General features: G+C 49.1%; 1 protein-coding gene across 2 annotated transcripts in view; it reads left to right on the top strand.

The window, feature by feature from the left end:
• Positions 1-21,571, top strand: part of RALY (RALY heterogeneous nuclear ribonucleoprotein) — an 83,815-nt gene extending 62,244 nt beyond the window's left edge. The window contains exons 3-10 of one of the 2 annotated variants that reach the window (XM_032419402.1): positions 10,732-10,996; positions 12,132-12,204; positions 12,398-12,445; positions 14,374-14,540; positions 15,249-15,362; positions 15,521-15,699; positions 16,903-16,951; positions 18,141-21,571. In XM_032419402.1, the coding sequence (XP_032275293.1) occupies positions 10,741-10,996; positions 12,132-12,204; positions 12,398-12,445; positions 14,374-14,540; positions 15,249-15,362; positions 15,521-15,699; positions 16,903-16,947 (882 nt within the window). In that variant the 5' untranslated portion in view covers positions 10,732-10,740 and the 3' untranslated portion in view covers positions 16,948-16,951; positions 18,141-21,571. The remainder of the gene's footprint in view (positions 1-10,731; positions 10,997-12,131; positions 12,205-12,397; positions 12,446-14,373; positions 14,541-15,248; positions 15,363-15,520; positions 15,700-16,902; positions 16,952-18,140) is intronic. The other variant, XM_032419403.1, reaches the window with a different exon arrangement.
• Positions 21,572-25,628: the final 4,057 nt, after the last annotated feature.

The following is a 25,628-nucleotide window of genomic DNA, read 5'->3' as shown; positions in this document are numbered from 1 at the left end:
GTTATACGCCTCTCTACACTGTATCATATGATCCACTCTACTTTGGTTTATGCTGAAAGATAGCACGACATAGGCTCAGAACAGAAAGTTTTGTACGGTGGTTACAATTTGGCCGTGCACCTGGAAGATTTCAAGGTACACTGTTGTGTCTTGGCTGCTCATCTGCTTCAGCCAGTCATACTCTTGGGTATACGGTGGTATTGGAGAATGAATCTGTCCATATTACTTTTAAGAAACTCCCTAGGGGGGAGGGGGGTGGGGAGATAGGTTAGCCTGGTGATGGGTATTAAAGAGGGCATGTACTGAATGGAGCACTGGGTGTTATACGCAAACGATGAATCGTGGAACACTGTATCAAAAACTAATGATGTAATGTATGGTGATTAACATAACAAAAAAAAAAAACCTCCCTAGGATAGGGAAGACTACAGTGTAAGCAGCCATGATACAAGACTGTGAAAGGTACAACGTGCCTCCCCTTCCTGGCTAGTTTCCTAATGCCATGTAGTGTCAGGGAGAGGGGGTCCAGAAGTACCAGCCTCTTCAGGAATATACCCTCCTCTCAGATCCCAGGTCTCAGGAAGGTTGTGGCATTCTTGGACAGCCTAGATCATCCTCCCTTGCAGGATATAGCATGACCTAGAGTAGATGACCAAGATAAATCACCTCCTGAGGTGTTTGGTGGCAAGTCCTTGAACTTATAATCGTTGGCCTGCTTACCCTGTTCTCTCGTTCTTGAGAGAAGCAAAAGGGAAAAAGATTAGGATCGTTTTTGTAAATTGGCCTAACACCAAAGTCTAAAAAAATTGGGCTAAAAGGACTTGAAAGAAATGAAATAAACTGTTCTTTCTTTGCTTTGGTTTTCATAGAGGGTGACGGGTGGGTAAGAGTTGCCTAGAGCTGTGCTTCTCAGAGTATAGCCCACTGAATGGATGCTAGTCTGCAGCTGTTGCAGGGTCGTGATAAGTCTAGAAATTGAGAATAAGTGCCCAGAAACCAGTCATTTGACATTTTTATTGTATTTTACAGATGTATTTGTAATGATTGGAAGTTTAAAAAGCAAAACAAAAAAGTGGTTCTTCACCACACAGTTTTGAGAAGCGCTGGCTTATTTATCCATTGAGGAGCTTATTTATCCATTGAGGAGCTCCATGACCAGCTCAAACAGACTGATTGCAGCTCTGCCATTTCCTGGCTTGTGTAAGACTAAGCTCTAACCTTTAGGCTCCTCATCTGTGAAATGAGCACAATACACACCATCACCTATCCCATAGCAGAAGACTGAGTGCAGTAGTAAGTGAAAGTGAAAAAGAGCTTCAGTCTTCTTGTCTGTAAAATGAAATTAATAATACCTACCTCAAAGAGTTATTTCAGGAATTACTTGATGATAAATAATATTTTGGGATACTTAATATGTGCCTGTCACCATAACTTGTATTATCCTATTTAATCCTCACCACAACTCTGAATCCCCATTTTTCTGAGACTTTGTTAAGGGGCTTGCCAGAAGTCAAACCTCTAGTAAGTGTGTAGGTGGGACTTGAATAAGAGCTGGCACGCATTCTTTTTTTAAGTTTCTTTTTTTTAAGTAATCTCTACACCCATAGGAGGCTCAAACTCACAACCCCAAGATCAAGAGTCGCATGCTGCTCTGACTGAGCCAGCCGGGCGCCCCAGGAGCCGGCACTCTGAACTGTTGTGCCATGTTCTGCATGAAAAGCATGGCACATAAGGAGGCTCCCTGTCTCCACTTTTTCTGTTTCACAAGAGGTCTGGAGACCTACTTTCTCATTCCATTACTGACCCTAACTTATCTTTGTGACCTCGGGCAAGTCACTTCTTTAGACCTTAATTATCTCATCTACCTTCACTAGCAGGGACTATGTTTCATTCATCTTTGGTTCCTCAGCATTTGCTGGACGGGGCTTGGCATATAACAAGTATCGAGAACTGAGGCAATTGACCACACTAGATAAGGGCCCCTTCAGTCACTACTTTCTTTGAACATCCTCAGTGTCTTGTCTTCTGTCCCTCCTGAGCATCGTCGTATTCCCCACCTTCTCCACCTGGCAGCATGATCTTATTTCCTCATGTCTGTTTGTTTAGGCAGTCTTGATCCTGGGTACTTTGAGACAGCCCACATGGTACCCATGTTTTTACTCATTTGTGAAATATGTCTAGGGTAAACCCATCAGGGGTAACACAAGTAAGGGATAGTAAGGGCTGGCTCACAGAATCAGAAACATGCTCTTACTCCATCTTACCCAGTGGGGCCTGCGCCTAGGGTAACCCTGCTCGTAGCGCTGCCAGGCCTGAATAATGGCCGCAGCATGGAACAGGGTTTTTCCATGAGCTCCATCGGGGTCTCCAGTAATTGGAACATGGCACCTTCCGACTCATAATGGATGGCAGAACGAGAGGGGCATTTCTCACTGCCTGACTTCCCTGCGGGAAAGAGGCTCATAAGTCACAGCTGACAGACCCTTTGATGACTTTTAAACTTCATTTACAGAAAAGAATAGCTATAATCAACCAACAGCAAGCAGTGACTAATCTTGCCACATTGTCACTGTGAGGAGCCGGCCCCTTAAGGTGTAGGAAGGGGGAGGGGGACCACTCTCCAAGCTCACAGCAAGTGCTTATTGGCTCTTGGACATGAGAGTATGCCCTCAGCAAGACCCCACGCATTTATGCCCAAAGGATCAGAAAGTGTTAGAAGCTGACCTCCTGGCAGGTACAGGGTATGCTGAGCATGGAAGCCATTGAGGAGCTCCATGACCAGCTCAAACAGACTGATTGCAGCTCTGCCATTTCCTGGCTTGTGTAAGACTAAGCTCTAACCTTTAGGCTCCTCATCTGTGAAATGAGCACAATACACACCATCACCTATCCCATAGCAGAAGACTGAGTGCAGTAGTAAGTGCTCAGCAAGTGTTGGTAATGATTATCACAGTCACATGGTTAGCCCTGAAAGGGCCCTTTGTGGTCACATGCTCCAGAGCCTGAGGTCATGTAGCACATCAGCGGCAAAGCCAGGATCAGTCTTCCTATGGGAAGAGGGGAGGTCAGTGGGAGCAATCTAGTGGAGTAGGAAGAGCACAGGCTTTAGAACCAGATAAGCTTAGGGTCTTTTTATCCTAATCATGCATGCCACTTAATGTAACTGGGGACAAATTATTTAAGCTGTATCTGAGCTTCAGTTTCTTCATCTGAAGTGTGAGGAGGCTAGTACTTATCTCATTGGGTTGTGGTCAGGATTATGAGAGATTAGCCTGTAAAGCTTCTAACACAGTGCCTGGTATAAAGCTGCTGCATATTGAATTGTATATTCCCTTTTTGTTCTTCCTCAAGACAAGAATTAGTATGCAGCTGTCAAGGAAGAGGAGGCAGCACTGAAGAAATTCTTTTTTTTTAAAGATTTATTTATTTATTTGAGAGAGCGAGAATGAGAGAGAGAAAGAGTACATGAGTGGGGGGAGGGTTAGAGGGAGAAGCAGGCTCCTCGCCAAGCAGGGAGCCCGATGCGGGACTCGATCCAGGGACTCCAGGATCATGACCTGAGCCGAAGGCAGCTGCCCAACCAACTGAGCCACCCAGGCGCCCCTGAAGAAATTCTCTTATTTCAAACATTTATTTCCAGCCCTACCCTGCATATACTTACAGGGGGAAGGGCAGAGCAGGGAGCAGAGAGGAGAAAGGGGCATGGTTTGTGCATTGTTACTGCAGTTCCTCCGCCAGGCATAGCCTTTCCCCACATCACCACCCAGTTGGAATTCACCTTCTATAGTGCTCCTTTCCATTCTCTGATATCCTGGACTGCTTTGTTTGGGCAGCTTCTGGGGCAGTGGACTCCAGCCCAGGGCACATGTGCTTTGTGGTCATGGAGGATGTCCCCTTGATGTACTGGTAATTCCTTGAGATCAGGTACCAGACCAGTTGGTGGATGAATGAGTTGGCTCGATGAGTATTAGGATAGTTATAATTATGATTGAATGGGTAGGAAAGTGCGTGGATGACTTCCTTTGACAAAAATAAAGAGGTTGACAATTATTTTTAGATCCCTAATTGTAATTTAGTATTGGGGATTGTAGGCCCAGGGCTGTACCTACCCAGTCCTTGCTGCCTGTCCCCACATAGTTAGAAGGGCTGCTTGTCACAGATGCTAACTAAGCCTCAGCCTAAGGCCACAGTCGGGGTAGAGTTAGGGTGCAAGATACAGGGAAGATAGCGTATATACCCAGACTACACTGTGGGGAAAGGTGACTGAGGCCCCAGCCCTGCCTCTGCTTTAGGGTCTCCCCTCCGCTTATCAGATGCTGATACATCACAATGTTATAGTATAGGAATAGAAATCTCATGGTATAGCTGAGAAGTGAGTCACTGGCTCAGAAGGCCTGATACCCCACCCAGCTCCTTATAATAGTGCCTGTCAAATCAGGCATGAGTTGGGGGCACCTTTATGAAATTTCTAGGTTTGGTTCCAGACACTAGGACAAGGGAGAGAGTTTTTCCAGCCCTACCCTGCATATACATAGGCCGTCTACCCCCTGACTCCCCTTTCTCAGGCAGAGTATGGAGCACTGGGAGATGACGGGGTAAAGAACATAGGGCTGGAATGTGGATGATCTAGAGTTTCACAGGGCCCAGGGCATTTGAGTTTCTTCCGTAAATACCTACTGGTCCCAGCCATTATATCAGGCACTTTATACCCATTATCTCTGTGGGCGTTGGTATAATTCCCATTTTACAGTTGAAGAATCTGAGGCTAAGTGAGTTTAAGGGACATGTTCCAAGTTTACATCTCCTGTTTCTACTATTTTAGGTGCATTTTTCCCTTTGTTGTTAGGAAACAGTTAAGAAACAGGTTCCTGGAAGGAGGGCTTTGTTGAAAAGGAAGTAGAAGACAAGGCCCGTGAGCACTCTTGCCCACCATCTCCACGGGGCCAGCACAGAGGGGAATACTTAAGAAATGTTTGAGTGAGTGAAGGGGATAGGAGTTGGGTAATAATAGCTATATTCCTCTTATCTTTCGGAGTATGTTATAGATGCAACAGAGCACTTTCACATTGATTAACCTATTTGATTTTATATCAGATCTGAAAGGTAATCAGGACAAAGATTATTCCTGTTTTCAGAGTAAGGATGATAAGGCTCAGAGAAATTGTATGACTTGTTGCAGGTCACACAGCAGAGCAGGGGCCAAGTCTCCTGAACCTATAGCCTGTACCACCCCCCACCCCCGTTCTAGGTGCCCTCAGTATTCACATATCGGGAGCTGGGGTTTCTCATGGGAGTGGGAATTGTCAGGAACTAAAGAGCATTCCTTGGAAAATTAGTCCTGTCTGGTCAGTAATGATCATTTGGGCAATGCTAATGAGCTGGGGCCTGGTGAGTTTAATGAGATTAATAGACGTTCTGTCATCCTTGGCCGCTTGTTAACCAGGAGCCTCTGGACCAAGGAGGCCCTGGGCACTGATCAGTCTAATTGCTTGGCTTTCTCCAGAAATAGCCTCACCATCACTGACTGCTATTTTCCTTCAAAATCACCCAGTATCTCCAGGGTTATCTAAGGGCAGAGGTCTAGCCACAAGCTGGTGTGACCCTCATCTGTACACTGGAGAGGAGAATAAGGCCAGAGGTATTGAGCAATACTGGCCTAGACAGAGGCTCTAAATAGTCACTGGGGGGCATCAGGACCAAGAGCAGCAGCTCTTCTTTTGAAATTAGTGTTTGAAGAAGAAGAGATCCAGTGCCAGGGAGGAACTACAGAGTTGGGGCAGTGGGCATTCTGATGGCTAAGTACCTCAGAGGTCATGCTGAAGACTAGACTTGAACCTGATAGCCAGGATTGGGAGGGCATAAGGGCTGACATGGCAGAGTGGGAGGCCTGGGATGGTTCCTGAAACAGTGGTGTGTAGAGGCCTGGATTCAAGTCCCCTAGCTATTCCCTTTACTAGGCTGGATGGCCTTAAGTCACTACCTTGCTGATCCTCAGCTTTTCATCTGTAAGATGAGACTGACAATGTCTGGATCAAGGATATACACTGGTTTTGTTCACTAAAATCCTGTGCGAACATGAGATGTTGTAGTAGGAAGGGGAAGGGGTGAGGACCAAGGAGAGGCTGTCATTGACTCAGGGTGACACGTTCTCTCACCTTGGCAAGCAGTACCCAAGGCATCTCTATGAATAGGCTCTATGGAGTCAAACAGACTTGGGTTCCAGTTCTGGCTTTGCTGTATTAACCAATAACTTGGCCTCTCTCAGTCTTCCTTCCCCTATTTGAAATACCTCCTCACAGGGCTCTTGTGAGGATTAAATATGGTGGGGAATGTAAAGTCTGACACTGGTAATTAGAGGCTCTTCTTACCTTGATGGTTCGGTGGGGGAGGGGGGTGTCTCATTTACCCAGAGTTCAGAGTTGGTCGTACCTTTTAGGGTTTTTCTACCTGTACAAAGCCCTGTCACTTTACCACATGTTCAGGCTTGGCTCTTGGCTTCTAAAACACAGTTTCCATCTGAAATGTTTCAACTGGGAAAAACTTTGTTTTTGCCAAATTTCCTCTGTTCTTACTACCTTGGAGAAGTGAGCCCATCCTTCCAGCTGTAAATTGCATTTCAAAGCCTGTGTCTCTGGTGGGTTTTAATTAGCTTAAGGGCCCAGCTTTTATGCAGCAGTTGTTCCTCTAGCAGGTAAAGGTGAAGACACTTGGGAGCCAGTCCCTAGTTTTCCTTAAAAAATAACGTATCTGGATTGCCCCCTCCCAGCTCCTCACTGTCTGAGGGTTGTCTCTCACCGGCCCAAAAGGAAAAGTGGGATATAAGAATCCTAGACTTAGAGGACCCATGGGGTTCTTGGCCCTGCTCCTCATGGGCTGGGTCATTGTGGTCAAGTCCATTCCCCTGTGTTCCTCAGAGCGAGGGCCTTGTTCACTGAAGTCCCTGCTAATCTGACACTGCAGAAATCTCTGGAAGTAAGTCTGGTTCTTTCTTCCTCTCCCCACCACCATCAAGAACAGTCCCTCTACCCACCTCTCCTTGGCTCATTGCTAAGCATGGGGCCTCTAGGGGCTGCAGACACCTTGCTCTCAATTACACAGCTAATCTGTGAGGCAGAGCTTGGCCCAGGGGGAAATAGCTTATCAAGTCAAGCAGCTTCTGCTGAATAGGATGTCAATATTTTCTAGGGCTCCTACTCTAAGCTAGGGGGAAGCCTGGAAAAACCAAGAAAGAATTGTGTGAGGAAGATTGAATTGGGGTTGGTTGGTCTGTCGGGGGAAGGGGGGTGTTTGGGTCAGAGACTCTAGTCTTTTAATGAGATGCCTGGGACCTCAGCCCCCAGTGGTGCGTGCGCAATTATTCTTACTGTTCCCTCCCTAATATTTATTGGCCACTTACTGTGTCCCAGGCTTCGTCAGGCTTGCCTCTAACATTTGCAGGGCTGAACAAAGAGTACAGATGGAGACTTTACATACTATATGTCTAAATATTTGAAGGTTATAAGTGAAGCTAACAAATTTTAAGGTTCGTAACAACCTGGAAGACCATGTCTGAATTTAGAAATCTTGACTCTTTGGGATTCTGTACCTGAACCTAGCAGTTCCAGAAGAGCTAGTCTGGGCACACTTTTCATTTCCTACCCCCAACTTGATCCCTCACTTTCAGGAGTCTCATAAACATGTTTAAACACGGAAGCTTTTCTATATCTCCACAGATAGCTATCCCTTTGGGTTTAGGGAGTATGCACAAGAGCAGCACAGACTGCCCTTGGAGACTGCCATTGAAAGCAGATTAGGGCTGATTAGATAGGGAGTATAGGGCGGGGTTGGTGCCTGGAGCGCGCTTCAGGTGGACCTTTCTTGTGGCCTTGCAGATGCCTCACCCAGAATGGCCACAGGCATACATTTTCCCTGGTCTCTTCTCTGTTGTAGCCTTTTTGTGACATGGCTTCTGGCTGCCTTTTCTTGGCATTGTTCAGAAGGTGCTCCAGTCTGACTTTGACCCTCATTTAGAATGAGCCTCATCGATGGCAGTTTTACTAGAACAGAGAAGTTCAACTATGGATTTGTTGACCTTCTGGGAGTGGGCCAGGAAGTGGCTGGGCCAGGAAGTGTAAGTACCAGTACTTAATGTTAGGCCTTTCCTGTCCTTCTGGAGCGGTCCTCTGATGTAACCTGTCCAGGGTCAGGGGTAGGAGATATTTGTACAGTCCCTTGAGGTAAAAGACATCCCTACAATTACATGCAAATTTCTTAAGAAATTCGCAAAGTCCTTTTTATGTACATTGTCCCAAACCCCAAGTGACAAGAGAAAAGACTGAGTATGGCCAAACTTGAAGCTACTCACCAGCTAAGGAGTGAGCGCTGATCCTGCTGTATCACTAAACACAGGTGTTAGCAAGTGCTTCCTGCTCAGTTGGTGGTAGAGGCTCCTGCCAGAGGTCTGAGGGAACCCAGCACCTGTCATGTCCCTGCCAGGTCAGTGGCAGAGATAGTAGTCATCAACAGGTCTAAACCATCATCCCCCTCTCTTTCTCTCTTGGTCTACACCCCAGGCCAGTGGTTGGTTCCCTCCAGCCAAAGTAGGTGGCCCTTCCCTGAGCAAAAGCTTCATGGCTCTGAGCTGAACCAACCAGGAGAGTTATCTGATGGCCATGGAGGAGCCCCACAAACTTATTTCTTATATCCATGGATGGACAAGAAATTAACTTTTGAATGGCTTGTCATCCAGGTAGGAGAGGGATTATCAGAGAGGACTGTGAGGAATGGGGGGCCCTGGGGAACCCACATACATTGAGCATTTTCTACTGCACATGGACAGTATTAAGTGTTTTCATGGGTGATATCTTTTGTGTTCCTCACTGCTTAATAAATGATGATTGGATGCAAAAGTAAACTGAGTAACAAAAAAGAGTCTGTCCCTTCCAGACCCTTTCCAGAACTGGCACTAGTCCCTTCATCAATAGCAGTGCCTTCTTAGCCCCTGTCTTTTACCTCGGATGGCGCACACTGGACCCCAGTATATCCATGGAGCTACTGCAAGCCCACCATAGGAGTAGGTTTCTTCCTCAGAATTATTCTCAGGGCCAGCCTATGGTTTCCTTGCAGTCCATGCCATCTGCTGGTCAGAACATGCCAGCTTCCAGGCTGGAAGGATTGAAGAAGAAAAGGGTCTCTTATGCTAGTGGAACAAAAGATAAGGCTTTCCCAGTTTATGCTCTGCACTGCTCTAATTCTCTGACAAGAAGCTCCCTCTACCCTCAGATACTAGGTTAGTAGGCAGGTGTTTACCGTTAGCCTAGGCTGATGAGAATTTTTATACATACTGCTTGGGGTCTTTAGCACCTTCTCTAGTAGCTCTCAGCAGGGGTATTGAAATAGGAGTGTTCTAAAAAGGAGTTGTACAAATCCATGCCAGTGAGCAGAAGGCTGGGCCAGGAAGTGTAAGTACCAGTACTTAATGTTAGGCCTTTCCTACTGTCATCAAGCCTCCTTTCCTGTCCTTCTGGAGCTGTCCTCTGATGTAACCTGTCCAGGGTCAGGGGTAGGAGACATTTGTACAGTCCCTTGGGGTAAAAGACATTGCCAGAGTGTGGAGAGCAAAGAGTAGGTACAATATGATCTCTAAGCAAACAACAAAATTTGAATGAGTCAGTATTAAAAGTGGTACTAACTCAAAAAGTTAATTTATTAAAAACAGTTCTCAGGTAAATATGTTTACTTAACTGTAGTTTTTAAATTGGCTTTAGCTCTGGGAAGGAAAGTGATAGAGCTGGGGGGCGGGGTGGAAAAAGGGCTGTAGGGACCAACTGACATGGGTTTGAGTGCTCATTCCTGGCAAGTTAACATTTGGGGGCTGTTTTTTGGTAAAATATGAACAATAGTAATACTATTTATAGGGTCTTGTGATTACTCAATATTACATGCCACCCTTAGCCTACAGTGAGTGCTCAGTGAGGCTTGTTTAGCTCACCTTTTTAAAAATGGTACCGGGGCACCTGGGTGGCTCAGTCGGTTGAGCGTCTGCCTTCAGCTCAGGTCATGATCCCAGGGTCCTGGGATCAAGTCCCACATCAGGGTCCCTGCTCAGCAGGGAGCCTGCTTCTCCCTCTCCCTCTGTCTGCCGCTCCCCCTGCTTATGCGCTCTCTCTGTCAAATAAATAAATAAAAATCTTTAAAAATAAAAAAAATAAAAATGATTGTACCAGTAAAGATAGCCAAAGCTAGGTCAATGTCTGGATCAGACTGAGCAGTTTTCATAATGTGGTAGAGCAGGTATTACTTGGAATTTCCATGTGACTTCTTTGCCATGGTTCTACATTAAAGGAACAGAAGAAAAATGATGGAAGATCTTCAAATTTAGATTCTGCATGGGGTAACTTATTTCACATAAGCATTAAAGAAGGAATGGGTTTAAAAGAATTAGACTCAAGCAGACCAGGGTTCAAATCTTAGCCCTGTCGCTCACTAGCATCATGACCTCTGAATGTGCATTTTCTCCCTTGTGAAATGGCCTGGTTCTACTTGTCATGTCAGTACCAAATGAGGGAACATATATAAAGCACCTGGCCATGAGGTCAGCAATCCAGTAAGCTATAAAAAGGGGAGGCTGGATGCTGTAGGGATGTATGTATAGCAGGGCAGAAAGCCATCCAGTTTAGCCATGATGTGGGCCATGGGTAGCCCTTGAGCCCAACTGGGGGACCCAGCTTCATAGTGGCTTTCTCTCTGCAGGTGGCCATCATGTCCTTGAAGATCCAGACAAGCAATGTAACCAACAAGAATGACCCCAAGTCTATCAATTCTCGGGTCTTCATCGGAAACCTCAACACAGCTGTGGTGAAGAAGTCGGATGTGGAGACCATCTTCTCCAAGTATGGCCGCGTGGCCGGCTGTTCTGTGCACAAAGGCTATGCCTTTGTCCAGTATGCCAACGAGCGCCATGCCCGGGCAGCTGTGCTGGGAGAGAATGGGCGGGTGCTGGCCGGGCAGACCCTGGGTAAGCGTCTCTCCTTGGCCCTGCTCCTCGTACTCTCCTGAGCGGGTTCCAGCCTTCACTTTCTAGCTTCTCTCTTAGGCCCCTTTCTGTTTCCCTTGCTACTACCCACCACCCCTATCTGAAATGTTAATCACTATTAAGTAGTTATAAAATTTGCCTGTAGGGAGTATTTTAGGAGCTTCTCAAAATTGCTTCTGTCTTGTCTTTGCTTTCATGGTGACTCTTAATGATAAGCTTTATGGTTCCAGTTAAAATGCAGATTCCTAAGAGAAAAGAACAGTGGACTAGCATAGCCTAGAACATTGGGCTACGGATGGTTTAGGTTAGAACTCTTTATGAGAGCCAGGAAGAGGGGCTGGGAGCACAAGGTGAAGCAGGTGCCTTTGGCCATGGTGCTGTATATATATGACGTGACCATGTGGCAGTCTACCTTGGAGTGTGTACAATGCACCTACTTCTGTGTATATGTATGTTCGAGAAGGGATATTTATGTGAAATGTGGATGTAAGTAAGCATGTGGAGAACATGTGGCCAAATCTTTAGTACATATATATGAAAAATGTGTGTGTCGGAATATGCTAGTGTGTGTAAGCAGATATGCATATTTATTTACGAAATATTAATTGAGATCCTGTCATATGCTAAGCATCATTCTAGGTATAAAGATGTTCGGTAGAACATTTGTTTGAATGTGCCGTGGCTCATCTGTATGCGGGCAGTCCTGTATATGGACGTCGGCGTCAAGTACTTGGGAGTATATGTGTTATTTTTGTGTGTGACTTGATTACCTGGATACATGAACATGTGTGTGAAGATACGTATTTGAAGTATTTACGTACGTGAGTGTACTTGAGAATGCATGTATGTGATGTCCGTGGCATGTGTGTGTGAGTGATATGTCTGTGAACATGCATGCAGGTGTCTAAATGTACATGGATTTGTAAATAGGCCTGTCTCTGTGATGTGTGGGTATGAGTCTAATGTGTGGAGACCTCTGTTGGTTGTTTAAGTTAGGACAGTCCATGTGTACCTCACATAAGCAGGTAGAAGTCGCTGCTCACGTGCATGAGGGTGATGTGTGTTTGGGTACCCGCTGCGCTACCAGCGTCTCACTGTGCCTCCTCCCTCCACACAGATATCAACATGGCTGGAGAGCCCAAGCCCAACAGACCTAAGGGGCTAAAGAGAGCAGCATCTGCCATATACAGGTGGGGCGCTCTGTCTTGTCTGTCTCTCTCCATCTGGGTGGGATTGGTCCCTCTTTGCACAGAGGGAGAGAACACTGGTTGGTGACAGTGTGCCGAGCCTAGAATCTGGGGAGGCGTCTGGAGATGAGGGCCTGTGGAGAGTGGGCTGAGTGGCTGTCCCTAAGCCCCGGCCCTCTCCCCTTTGTTTCCCCAGTGGCTACAGCTTTGACTATGATTACTACCGGGACGACTTCTACGACAGGTGAGCAGGGGAGGGGCGTGCCCAGGCATGAAACAGCCAAGCTGGAAGGGTCCTGAGAGATTGCTGGTGCAGCCCACTTAGTCCTCCAACTGGGAACCAGAGCCCAGAGGTGTGGACAGGCATCTGCTCAAGGCTGCTCCACAGATGGCTGGCAGAGCTGGAACTAGGGTCTAGTTCTGCAGGTGCCCAGGTCAGAGCTTCCCCCAACCCACACTATCTCCTGCTCTCTGACTGCCCTTCCTCCTCCTAGGGTGGGACTCAACGGGACTGGTCAGCAAGGGACGTATAAACATAGCAAGTTGGATTACAGAACAGGTTACAGGAGTAGGTACAGGGAGTTTGAGCCCTCACACTCCTGCTCTTCAGTCTCCTTTCCTATTGGAGGTGCTCAGCCAGGTGGAAGGGACCTCAGAGCTCAGTATGAGCCCCTTGGCCTTTCATTTATAGCCGAGGCCAGCGGTCCTTTGGAGGTCTGAATTAGTCCCTGCTAGGCTATGGCCCACCCTTCATCAGACCCCAGCCTTGAGCTGTGGGCTCCATTCCATGGCACCAGCCACATTCTTGAGTGGAAATCATGATGGGGCTGTTCCAACCCCCCCCCCCCCCAGCCTGTGGGAAGGAGGAACAGAACCTCTCTGAGCCTCGGTTATCTCACCTCTGAATGGTTTCAGGAGACAGTGTGGTGTAGTGGAATGTGCCCTAGCCTGGGAGTCAGAAGACCTGGGTGCTAATCCCAGCTCTGCCACTGTGAGTGGATTGTGTGACTTTGGGCAGATCCCCTCCCAGTCTCTGAAATGGGCTTGCGCCAAGTCCTCAGGGCCCCTCCAGCTCTGGGATTCTGTGGTTCAGTGATTCTGACCAAGGCCAGAGCCACCCCCTCCCCTTAGGGGCAGAAATGCAGGGTCTAGGACTGGATCCATTCCCAGAGACTCTCCATCTCCAGCCATCACCACCCCAGGGCAGGGGCTCTCTGAACAAAGGAGTGCCAAGCCATGGGGCATTGAACTGCCCAGTGATGGCATGTTTCCTGGCTGTCACCAAAGTGAGCCCATAGTGAACCCCTAAGGCTCTGTTCCCTGTGGAAAGGTAATAGTAGCAGATGGGGTATGAGGGACCCCTACTCAGCCTACAAGTTTCTGCCTGATGAGCAGGAAAAGAAGCCCTCTTGGAGAGGGCTGCGTGTTGACATTGGGGCCAGTGCATAAACTGGGAGCCCAGGGTTCTGATTGAGCTGCCTAACCTTGATATGCTGCTGATCTCTTCCCCTCCATCTCTGAAGTGGACTAAGAGGGCTGGGATGATTAAAGGGGGCCCAGCCCCTGAAATCATAGGCTCCTGGTTTGAGAGTCTCAGTATCCTATCACACCTTTTAACATGTGTGTTTTTAACCAAGTTTTTTCATTCTCTGCCCTCACAGCAGCCTTGGGGTGGGGTGGGGGGTTGGCACAGAATTGGGGTAGTCGTCATCATGAAGCAGATAGGAAAACTGAGGCTCAGGCAGACAGGGATTCCAATCCATTCCCACATCTTTCTGTTCCCAGCTGGCGATTTGCGTTGCTTTAGGGACATTGGCAAACTGACCAGTGGTTGGGGTGGCAGTTGACTGAGCAGAAGCCAGGTCAGGTAATACAGCAGATCTAGGGAAGGCTTCTTTCTTGGGCTGGTCTCAGTTTGCTCCTTTCTTGAACTGGGGCTATAACCATTACCACCTGCCTTACCCAACCTGGCTGGTAGGAAAGGTGGATGGAATGAGGGTCCCAGGAGCTTTTAAGGTCAGAAAAGCCATTTCTCTTCACCCCCAGGGCTTGTTGGGAGCAGGCAGAGGTGTGTAGTACAGGCTGCCCACTAGCCACATGTTGGTCTAGAGTCACAGTGCCCTCTGGTGGCCACAGGCCATGCTGCAGCCTCTGGCCCATTTGCCCCTACAGGCTCTTCGACTATCGGGGCCGCCTGTCACCTGTGCCAGTGCCCAGGGCAGTCCCTGTGAAGCGACCCCGGGTCACAGTCCCCTTGGTCCGACGCGTCAAAACCACCATACCTGTCAAGCTCTTTGCCCGCTCCACAGCCACTCCCGCCGGCTCGGCCAAGATCAAGTGTGAGTGACTAGATCTTCCTAGATCATTTTTATTTTTCTCATTAGCAAAATAACAGAATCACATATTTTTACATTGGAAAATAGATGAAGGAACAAATCTCCCACAGTTCTGCAGCTCTAACACTACCAAGTGAGTATTTTTATTCATTTCTAAGAGGAAAAGGCTGACCTTTGAGGAGGAGGGGCTTGGGTTGGACACAAATGTCCAGTGCTGTGACATGGAACCCAGTGAGGAGAAGGTGTCATCTTTCCTGTAGTAAGGACAAGGCTGCACAGGCCCACTACTCCACATGCTCTCTGGTGTACACATGCTGCAGTCAGGCACCCAGGAAATCTGATGGTCAAACACCCACGTTTATACACCTGCAATCAGGGCATCATCCTATAACATGAGGAGAAACACATATGCTTGCTCAGGTGCACACCGCACCTGCATTTTTATCCATCTCCAGTGCATTTCAGGAGTTGAGAGGTCAGGGGAAAAGGTCCCAAGTTCAGAAAGGTGGGCTGGTTCCTGTAGGCATGGCCTCAGAAGTCTTGGGGGGAAGCCACGGACAGCTCCAGCCTTTTTCCTGGCCAAAGAACCGCAGATGAGGACAGTTCCGGCCATTGGCCTGCCTTTGTAGTTGACAGAATGGGGCTAGGGTCTTACGTTAGTGTCCGGCTCCTAGCCCCTGGGTGACAGCCCTGTACTCCCTTCACTCCCAGTAAAGAGCAGTGAGCTGCAGGCCATCAAGACAGAGCTGACACAGATCAAGTCCAACATCGACGCTCTGCTGGGCCGCTTGGAGCAGATTGCCGAGGAGCAGAAGGCCAACCCAGGTCAGTTTCCAAGGGTCCTCACCCAGCTCAGTGAGCAGGGGCACAGGGCAGAGTGTGGGGAGGACAGTGCACAAGGCAGAGAGGGGCTTAGCTTCTGCTACGGTGACTGCCCTGGGCAGCCTTCTTTATTCCCTTCTTCCCACTCCTTTCCCCTCAAGATGGCAAGAAGAAGGGCGACAGCAGCAGTGGCAGTGGTGGGGGCAGTAGTGGTGGCAGCAGCCGGCCGCCAGCCCCCCAAGAGGACACGGCTTCTGAGGCAGGCACGCCCCAGGGAGAAGCACAGGCTCGAGACGACGGCGATGAGGAGGGGCTGCTGACACACAGTGAGGAAGAGCTGGTGAGGGCCCCGCAGGGGAGGGGCTTGCAGGAGGGCAGCAGGGGAGGGGGAGCCTCTGAGCTGGTTGGTGGCCCTGTGAGCTCCCTCCTTCCTCTTTCGGAAGAGCACGGGAATGGCTATTTCAGCTGCCAGTCCGAAGTCCCACTGAGGACCGAGGTAGACCTCTCTTTAGTCCAGGGCCCATTCTAGATTCGGTTTCCACATGGGTTGGAGGAGAGAAGAGTCAGGGGCTCAAGGGAGCACACACGGTCTGCAGAGTTCCAGGGGGCAGGACTGGGGATTGCCTGGGGAAGCCACAGGGAGGTTGGGTATCCACCCTACCCGAGGACTTTCTAAAAGCCATTGCTGCCGAAGTACGCAAGAGGCTGTCTCATGAGGGAGGCATGGAGGGAGTTCTCTGTTACTGGAACTCTTCAGAGTGCCAGTGGGAAGCCATTGGCAAGGAGCTTATATTGAGTAGGAAGGTAGACCACACTCTTGAGTATGTAAGGTAACTGTTGTGTGCTTACTATCCATTTACCTAACAGGCACTCAGTGAGCACCAGGCCCTGTAGTTTCTAACTTCATTTAACCTTAACAACAGCCTTGCGCTGTGCAAAGTATTACTCTTCCCGACTTTTACCCAGTGAGGAAACGGTGGCTCAGAGGAGTAGAGTAACTTGCTCAGGGCCTTATAACTGATAGGGGCTGAGCCAGAATTAGAGCCCAGACTTCTTCACCAGGTTTGGAACTTTCTCCTTTTCATCAAAGCTGGGGTTCTGGCCCAAGGACAGATGGGCCCATGGCCACCATACTTATGAGGTCCTCCTCCTCATGCCCCCAGCTCCTCTCTCTTTTTTTGACCCAATTACTTTCTTAGGCATAGTAGTCTCCATAAAGACCCTAACCATGCCCCAAAGATGGGGAGCTCACCAGCCTACTAGGCTTTCAGCCTGCTACAGTCTGAGAAGGTCTTTCTATGCAGAAACGTGTCCCCTGCCAGACCTAGAACATCCTTGACTGGTCCCTTCTCTCTTCTGGAGGGCCCCCAGATCATCCTGTCAGGATTCCAAGCCAGCTGTGTTGAGACTGTTCCCATAACCATTCCCCTTGGCTGTCTATCCCTCTGTTGGAGTTTGGTCTCCAGATGTGCTCTGGGCCGCAGGGATGACTCAGAGTTGGTAGTGAGTGATGTGTGGTTTCTTGTTGCCTCCTCCCTATCAGGAGCACAGCCAGGACACAGACGTGGAGGATGGGGCCTTGCAGTAAGCAGGTACGGGGGTCCAGGTGGACGGGGTGAAGTGAAGCAGACCTGGCAGGGTCGTGCTATGCCCGGCGAGGAAGGCTCCCCCATCCTCAGCCGTTCTACTGTGCTCCTTTGTGGTGAGAGCTTGGTAGGCTATGGGAGCAGGAGCCGTGGATGGGCTAGCCAGGCCAGCCCTGCAGGGATTCCCTCGGCGCACTCCGAGCCATGTTGCCCATCTCCTCCACCCTTGAGGAGCTCTGAGTCTGATGGAAGAAGGCACAAACCATGACCAGTGTGAGCCTGATGATGGGCTGGAGAGCCGGGTGGTCAGAGAGGGGTGTGGTGGAAGAGCCGATAATACGTAGTTGAGCCTGTGGAGGGTTGAGGGAGAGGCATCTGAGGGAACAGCTTTAGCTCAGCACAGGGGGCTCTGATGGGCGTCGATATATGGGAGATGACTAGGAGCCTCCAGTAGCGGTAGTCGCAGCCCTGCGTGGGCAGGGAGAGTTCATCATCAGCGAGGGACAGTTGTGCCGGGCTTAGGGGCTGCAACTTGATCCTGCCCGGAGGAAACTGTCCCAGCCCTGCAAGGTTGTGATGGTGCCAGCCTAGCGGATGGGGGAACTGAGGCACGGGGGGGTGGGGGTGGGGCAGGGCGGTAGCATGTATCTCACCAGTCCCAAGGTGGCAATTGGTGGAACCTAGGTTTGAGTCCGGTGGTGTGTGGCCTCACAGCCCAGTGTTCACCACCCTGCTCTGCCCCATTCCTTTGGGGGCCATGTTCAGGGTAAGACAGGCTTGGGTGGAGGAAGGCCTCAAAACAGCACACGTGTCTTTACATAAGACACATCCATGCTGTGAGCTGTTCTACCAGCAAGATCTTCCCAGACAGTTTAGGAAATTCTAGATCTGTAGTCTGTCTCCTCTGGGAGCTTCCTGGTTGGTTTTACCAAGGAGGCTAAGTTTGACCTTGTGAAGCCAGTTCGCAGATGAGGTGCAGGGCTCAGGTGAGGAAATGGGAGGCTTAGGGAGAGGGAGAGACTCACCAGAGGTTGCATGGCCAGAAAATTAGAAGGCCAGAGCCAGAGTGCAGGCCTTTGTCTGTCTGCAAATGGCAAACACCTTTCTCCCCTTTGTCTTCCCAACCCCAGTTATCGAGAGTACCAGGGGCTCTTGCTCTCAGCCTCAGTCTTTCCTTTGTCTCTCTCTTTCTCAGCCTGACAGGAATGATGGCCACCGGCAGGAGAAGGGCGTGCACTGTACCAGGCCTAGAGCTGGGCACCCACCCCTGGAGACTACCCCCAGCGGGTCCCAGGAGAGCCGGCCGCAGGCATCTCCTCCCGCACACATCCCAGCCAGTGCTGCATCCTCTGCAGGTGGAGTTATTGGCCACCCTTCCCCTCACGCCCTCCCTGTTGGCACCGCCCAGGCCAGAGGGCAGCACACAGAGGTTTCCCCACACTCTACCTCCCCTCCCAGGACACTCCCAGGCTTGGGGTTTTTCTATAGGTTTGGAGAGGGGAGGGTCCCAGGGAGGGTACCCTGACAATAAAGAGATTGGATCCCAAGCTCTGAGATGGGATGGTTTGTGTTTTCTCAAGGTCCCCGGGCCCCCCTGCTGAGCCAGAGTCTGGTCTGGTCTGTTTCACTCCATTCTTCTTCCTCCCTTGCACTTTCCAGCCAGGGAGCATTGTCCAGGGTGCATAACACTGGTCTGTCTGGGCTTCCACAGCTAAAATGGGGATAAAAATGGCCAATAGGGTTGTTGGGGAGGGTCACATATCCTGGTCCCCAAGAGACTACTTCGGTGGCTAAAGTGTCAAGCAGTTGTGACCCACTTTGGTTAGACGGTGGTAGGTCCAGGTCTTAGCTTCTCACTCAGTCTCGTTTTTCCCAGCTCTGAGATGATTCTAGAATCCACCTCTTCCTCTCCTTCCCTGTCCTAGTTTGGGACACTGTGTTTTTTTCACTCGGGCTTTATCCTCTCACCAGCCTCACAGTGTCTAGCGTCTCCCTGCCCCATTTCCGACTAGACACCACAGTGCTTTATCTGAGTCATGTCTCTTCCCTGTAAAACCCTTACCTGACTGCTCACCATCAGGACAAAACCCCAACTCCTGTACACGATCCTATATGCCCTGGCCTCTCTCCCTTGTTACCACCTCTCTTTCCTGGCCCACTCAAAACAGGTCCTTCACTCTCCTAGGCGGCAAGGAATGGAGCTCCAGTCCATTTGACCTCAGGCAGTAGGAGGTTGGCATCAGAATATCTGTGCCTCCCTCTACCTGTCTTGGGCCACCTGTCTAGGTGTTTGCTCTGTTCTCTGACCACTGGCGACGTTCCTTCAAATTTCCACTTCTGTCCTAACTTCACCCCACAAGTTGAGCGATTTCCCTGTGTTCACATTCCCAGGAGAAATCACCTGCCACAGCGGATCTTTTTGAGTCACTCATAGGTTAAAAGTACCTTCCCCGGTCCTGTGAACTGGGTGATAAATGTGTGGCCACCTGGGCTGGTCTCTCTGGTGTGGGGCTTTGTTCCAAAATGTAGCACGTACTCTTCTTGCTCCTACTTTCTCCACCTGAGAAATACCCACTCACCCTTAAGCTGCTATTCTAGTGTTGGCAGCTCTGAGAAGTATCAGCTTACTGCTTTTCAGAAATTGTTCATTCTCTGCTAGGCAGCCTTCCCCAAGACAGGAAATTCGGTCCCATCATCACAAAGGGGTTTGGGCTCTCCCTCCATCTTTACGTGTTCCTCAGGGTCCCAGGCCTACTGGAATCCTTACTGAAAATCCCAGTTCACACTAGCAGTTCTCCAGCATAGCCTCCATCAAACCTCCACTGGGCTTTGGCTCCAGGTTTTGGTGGAGGATAGAGGCTGGGCTTGAGACAGTGCTGAGGCTAGTTTGCCCTGAGTATGGAATCACCCAGGGAAGTCTTTGTTGTCTCATGGCTCCCTCCCTGGGCAGCCCTCCTGACTGCCGGCTAGCAGTCTGAAGCCCGAGTGCAGCTCTACATTCCCAAGCTGTGCAGGGGCCTGACTAGCCAGCCCATTAGGGAGCCAGAGTTCTGGACCCACAGCTGGGCCAAATGCCCCCATCCCTGCTGGCCATTGCCTCTTAGTGTGATGTGGAGCAGTGTTTCTGCCTTTTTGGAGGTTTAGCTGCCCAGGGGGATCTCAGTCCCCATATGTGTGCCTGCCAGGGACCCTGGGCAGCAGAGGGAGAGAGGGTAGAGACTGAGGCTATCAGTCTCTGAGAGATTCAGACCCAGGGTGGAAAATAGTCGCTGGGAACTTACTCAAAACAAAAGGCTCAGTCTGGAGAGCTAAAGAAGGTGTCCAGCGGAAGGGGCTAGGTCCACTGGGAGTGTCCCATCTCTCCTGAAGAGCCCTCAGTGGAACATACCCCTCTAGTCCCTGAACTCACAGTCTGTCCTTGCTGCTCAGAAGGCCAGAGCCCAGTTCTAGCCGACCCACTTGCGTACGTGTACAGGTCTTCATGTCCCTACCTGGTACACCACCCTGGACTGGAACTTGGGCAGAGTGCAAAGAAGGGGTTTTGGACCTTGGTGGACTTCACACTGAGGGCTGGCACCGGGTTCCTGCGTCCCAAGAGCCTAGTGCTCTGTGCCCATTGCACTGTAATAACATTTTCAGACTCTACAAGGCCCTTACTCAGTAGTGCTTGACTGAGGCACTCACTTTTCAGTGCTTGGGAGACAGGTAGAACAGGAGGGGCTGTGGGCCTCTGTAGTATGCTAGGCAGAAGAGCATGGAAGACCCCTTCCAGGGTAGGAAGCATCTGCCCTATGCAGAGGCCCTGTGTAATCACCCTGCCATCAGGATATACCCTAGACAGATTGAGAATCCCCATCCTGGCACCCCAGAAAAGCTCCTGAACTACTTAGCCCATGGGAAAGCTTGAGTGGGAAATTCACATCCACAAAAACCCTGCACAGACCTGCCCATCCTCCCCATGTCTGGGGCAGGAAAGACCTCCCCCATTCCATTGCTCATCAGTTTTTGTTAATCTGTTCAACTTTTGAAAACCAAAAGGAGATGAAGAAATGTGATACCACATTCTGCCCAAAAGGACTAATATTCCCTAGGTGTTTTGAAGATCTGAAGCCTCATTTGTGATCCTGGCAGCTGTCTTGAAGGAATATTACAGCCAGTGGGTTTACTGGATTGTGAGCCAAGGCTTTCCTCCCTGTACTGCTGCCCATAAGGTTTGTGACCCTGGGCAAGTCTTGTTCCTTCCTAGGTCTCTTGTTTCCTCATCTATATGAGAGGTTGGCCTAGATCAGGGATAGTAAATGGGCCTTATTATCAGTTACTAACTTGTATAACAAACCCACTCCAAAATTTAGTACCTTTAATAAACATAAGCTTCTGATTGAGTGGCTTGGGAATTTGGGCTGTGCTCAGCTGGGCAGTTCTACTTCTCTCATCTGGGCTTTGATGTGGCTGAAGTGAGCTGGCAGATCGGCTGGGGGCCCATGGGTCCCAGATAACCTCACCCACTTGTCAAGTGGTTGGCGGGGCAACTGGGCCATATGTTCCCAGCATTTAGCAGGCAAGACCAAGTAAGCCCCGAGATGCAAGTGCTCTTCAAGTTCCTGCTTGTGTCGGGGCGCCTGGGTGGCTCAGTCGTTAAGCGTCTGCCTTCGGCTCAGGTCATGATCCCAGGGTCCTGGGATCGAGCCCCGCATCGGGCTCCCTGCTCGGCGGGAAGCCTGCTTCTCCCTCTCCCACTCCCCCTGCTTGTGTTCCCTCTCTCGCTGTGTCTCTCTCTGTCAAATAAATAAAATCTTTAAAAAAAAAAAAAAAAAAAAAGTTCCTGCTTGTGTCATGTTTGTCAGCTTCTATTGGCCAAAGCAAGTCACACGGCCAAGTCCGAACTCTTAATTTGAGGAGCTTCAGAACAGGGCCACGGTTTGTTTTTAATCCCTCTCAGACCTTATTTCATTTGCCATTCAGAATGTTTAGTAGTGGCTGCTGGAGTGCTTTTTGAGGATTTGGGAGTTTTTAATAGTTTTTAGACTCTTAAAGAAATAGTAACATGGTAATTTGATCATTTTTTTTTTATGGGTGAGGAGTTGAAAACGTGGGTATATGAGTGTCCAATATTAACCAACACTGGCCAGGTCATCTCTTGTCCCATTAGGACGTTATCTACTTTACAGTAGATACTTTACAGTTCTCACCATCTGGTGAGAACACAGAAATATAGAAGGTAGAGCGGGCAAAAGATTCTGATCAGGCATCCTGGGCTTGAATTCCAGTTGGGCCACTGATTAAACTTTGGGCAAATACAAATCCTTACAGCTGTGGCCACATAACAGTAAACCACTTCCTGAATATCTGCTGTGTAAAAGGCACATTGTATATTTAGTTAATCTCTGCAACCACCTTTTAGGTGTATGTAATACAAACTTTTGGTTACAAGTTGTAGAAACTGAACTCATATGTGCTTAAGCAGGAGGAAGTGTATTGTTACGCATATTTAAAGGTCCAGGGATAATCCTTCAGATCCAGTGGGACCCAGGGGTTCAGGAGTCATCAGGCATCTTCTTCCCTATTCCTCAGCTTTGCTTCCTCCGTGGGCCTTGTTCTCAGACAGGTCCTCAGTGGTGGCAGAGCATGGCCACAGGGCCTGAGTGTGGAGGGGGAGGGGAGAATCTCCAGAAGGAAGACAGGAGTTCTGTTGCTAGAAGAAGGGAGGTTTGGGCTGACAAAAACAACAGGTCTTCATCATGTAGTTGTGCCCATTTTGTAGATTTTATAGATGTGAAGGTTCTAAAACTTGGCCCTGTTGACAGCTGGTATCTATACCCTCTCCCCTTTATCTGGACTCTGGCTGTTTGGTCAGCAGAATACGGTGGTGGTGATGCTGTGCCAGTCTCACAGTTCTCAAGAACCAGCAGTTTCCACTTCTGTGTCTTAAGACCCAGCTACCATGCTATGAAGAAGCCCAGAGCACATGGCAAGGGCTGTCAGGCCCCATGTTCCAGCTGACAGCCAGCATCCGCTGTCAGACAGGAGTGAGGAAGCCTTCAAGATGAGTCCCGCCCAGCCACTGACCTGAGAACCCAAGTAGGAACTGCCTAGCTGACCCCAGTCAATAATCAGTGATTGTCATCCTTTTAAGGTACCAAATTTTGGACTGATTTGTTCTCTACCAGTAGATAACCAGAACACAAACTGAGGCTCAAAGAGGTTAAGGAGTTTGCTCTACTTTAGGGGGACTGGGTTAAGAGTATAGACTTTGTGTTGAACTGAGTTCCAATCCAGATTATATGTTGTGTGACCTTAGGCAAGTCAGTTAACCTCTCTGAGCCTTCATCTTCCTCATCTGAAAAGCAGAAGAGAGCACATTGTTGTTATGACAATACTTAATAAATTTTGAGTTCATTTATTACCACCTAATCAGATTCGGGTGATTTTCTCTTAAAAAATAAGACTATAATTTCTTTCCTCTTTTTTTCCCCTACTGACTTTATATTCACTTTGTTCCAAAATGTATTTCAGGCAGCTTACAAAGAGAAAGTCAACAGAGTATTATAAAATAGAATATAAAAAGAAGGCAAAGGAAAATATTAGCAAGTTTTTCCCCCTATATCTGAGTTATTGCAGTCAAGAGTAGTGTGTCCATCTGGTCACTAAGCCTGTGGAGCAAGCCCAGCTGGCCCTCCTGTGTATACGAATGAATGGACTCCTGCCTCCTCTGACTGGTGAGTGGGCCCCTGGTGCACATGCCCCCCTCCCTGCACCCCTGCCTCAGTCTACCTCCTGAGGGAGCCCAGATGATGAGGGTGTCCTTCTACAAAGGTGCAGGAGCCAAGTCTTGTTTGGGCAAGTGCATGGGTTTGGCTTTTCCAGGTGCACAAAACAGAAACTTGACAGGGTTACCCACTACCACTTTTTTTTTTTTTTTAAGATTTTATTTGACACCGAGAGACAGCGAGAGAGGGAACACAAGCAGGGGGAGGGAGAGGGAGAAGCAGGCTTCCCGCTGAGCAGGGAGCCCGATGTGGGGCTCGATCCTGGGACGCTGGGATCATAACCCGAGCCGAAGGCAGACGCCCAACGACTGAGCCACCCAGGCGCCCCCCATTCCCACTTTCTGACTTGGACCCCATTTCTTGCCCATCCTCCAGTCCCCTCTTACCTCTAAAAACGAGTGTTTCCTCTACCCCCTGCACAGTGTCCAGTTCCCTGACCACACTGGGAGCTAAGACCAGAGACTGTCTCATTCATTCTTGCCCATAAGGGTTTTAAAAAGGGATGTGTGACTTGGTCAGCTAAATAACTATGGAGATGCACAATTCAATCCAGCATCTACCCTGGTGGGTTGGGGTTTTTTCTTTTTTCTTTTTTCTTTTTTTTTAAGTAATCTCTACACCCAACATGGGGCTCGAACTCATGACCCCGAGATCAGGAGGCACATGCTCTTCCAACTGAACCAGGCAGGTACCCCTACCTTTGTGTTCTTAATTATACGCTCCCCACCTGCAGCATTTGACTCTGTAGAAAAAGGGATATAACACATATGTTAGCATTTCCTGTGTACTCTGCTAAGTTCTTTAACAGGGATTGCATTATTTTACTTAACTCTCACAATAATCCCCCAGAGTTGGAGATACTCATCCCAAGTTACAGGTTGGAAAATTGAGACCTTTGGTTGAACAGTTTGCCCAAGATCATGTCTTGGCAGTGAATCTTGTCTTTGAAGAGGTAGAGGCAGGATGCAAACCTGGGCAGTGCTTTCCCACGTGCCCGTCACAAACTGACGCTGAAATTCCTCTCCTGCTTCTTGGGACCAACGGTCTCTCCTGGCTCTTTCTCCTGTGTACACGGTTTCCTTTGCTGATTCTTCCTTGTATGCCACAGTACCTCTCCACCCTTTTTAATATTTCCGTACAGTTTCCTGGCTAACCGAATCTGTGGCTTCAGACTCCACAGTAATGCCTCCTCATCTCCACCTCTAACTCAGTACTCCCCAGGAGCACCAGGGAATACATATAATTGCCCACCTGATAGCTGCACTTGGATGTCCACAAGGACCTCAGTCAAGCCCTGCCCTGTCAGGCCACCAGTCTTTTTCTTCATGAGTCCTCATCTTGGGGAATGGCACCACTATCCACCTACTGCCCATGTCAGCATCTTCTCCTAATCATCAGGTCATGGTCATTTTCCATCCCACTGCCTTAGGTTAGGCCCTTCTTTATATCTTACTTGGACTTTTACAGTAACCTCCAGCCTAGTCTCCCTGATGCCTCCTTGCCGCGTAAGTCTACTGCCATCAGTTATTCACTGCCCAGTCGGTAGATTCTAGACCCCTTCCTTTCTCTTTGCAGCTCAACATCTCCCATCTCCCAATTTGACCCCTATTGTCAAGGCACAGGGAACTAATTGTGGAAAAGAATGATCTGGCTTTTGTGCCTTTACAGCTGCAGTGCTCGTTCAGACGCCTTCCTGACCTGAGTTTGCACTGGCCCTTCCAGTCATGCTAGTTCTATCACCACCCCTCTTACCAGATGATATTTACAACTGGTTTGCTCATCTGTCATCTTCACTAAACTTTAAGCTCCAGAAGGGTAGGGGACTGACTGCCTTTTGCTGTAGGCATTCAGGTAATACTTTAGAAAATATGACACCATCCGTGAGAGGCAGAGCACAGGCTTTGGAGCTGAAATGC

This window comes from Phoca vitulina, unplaced genomic scaffold, assembly GCF_004348235.1.
Source record: "Phoca vitulina isolate PV1807 unplaced genomic scaffold, GSC_HSeal_1.0 scaffold22, whole genome shotgun sequence".
Classification (NCBI taxonomy): domain Eukaryota; kingdom Metazoa; phylum Chordata; class Mammalia; order Carnivora; family Phocidae; genus Phoca; species Phoca vitulina.
Note: the sequence above shows the minus strand (reverse complement) of the source record. Positions and strands in the feature narration are given on the sequence as shown.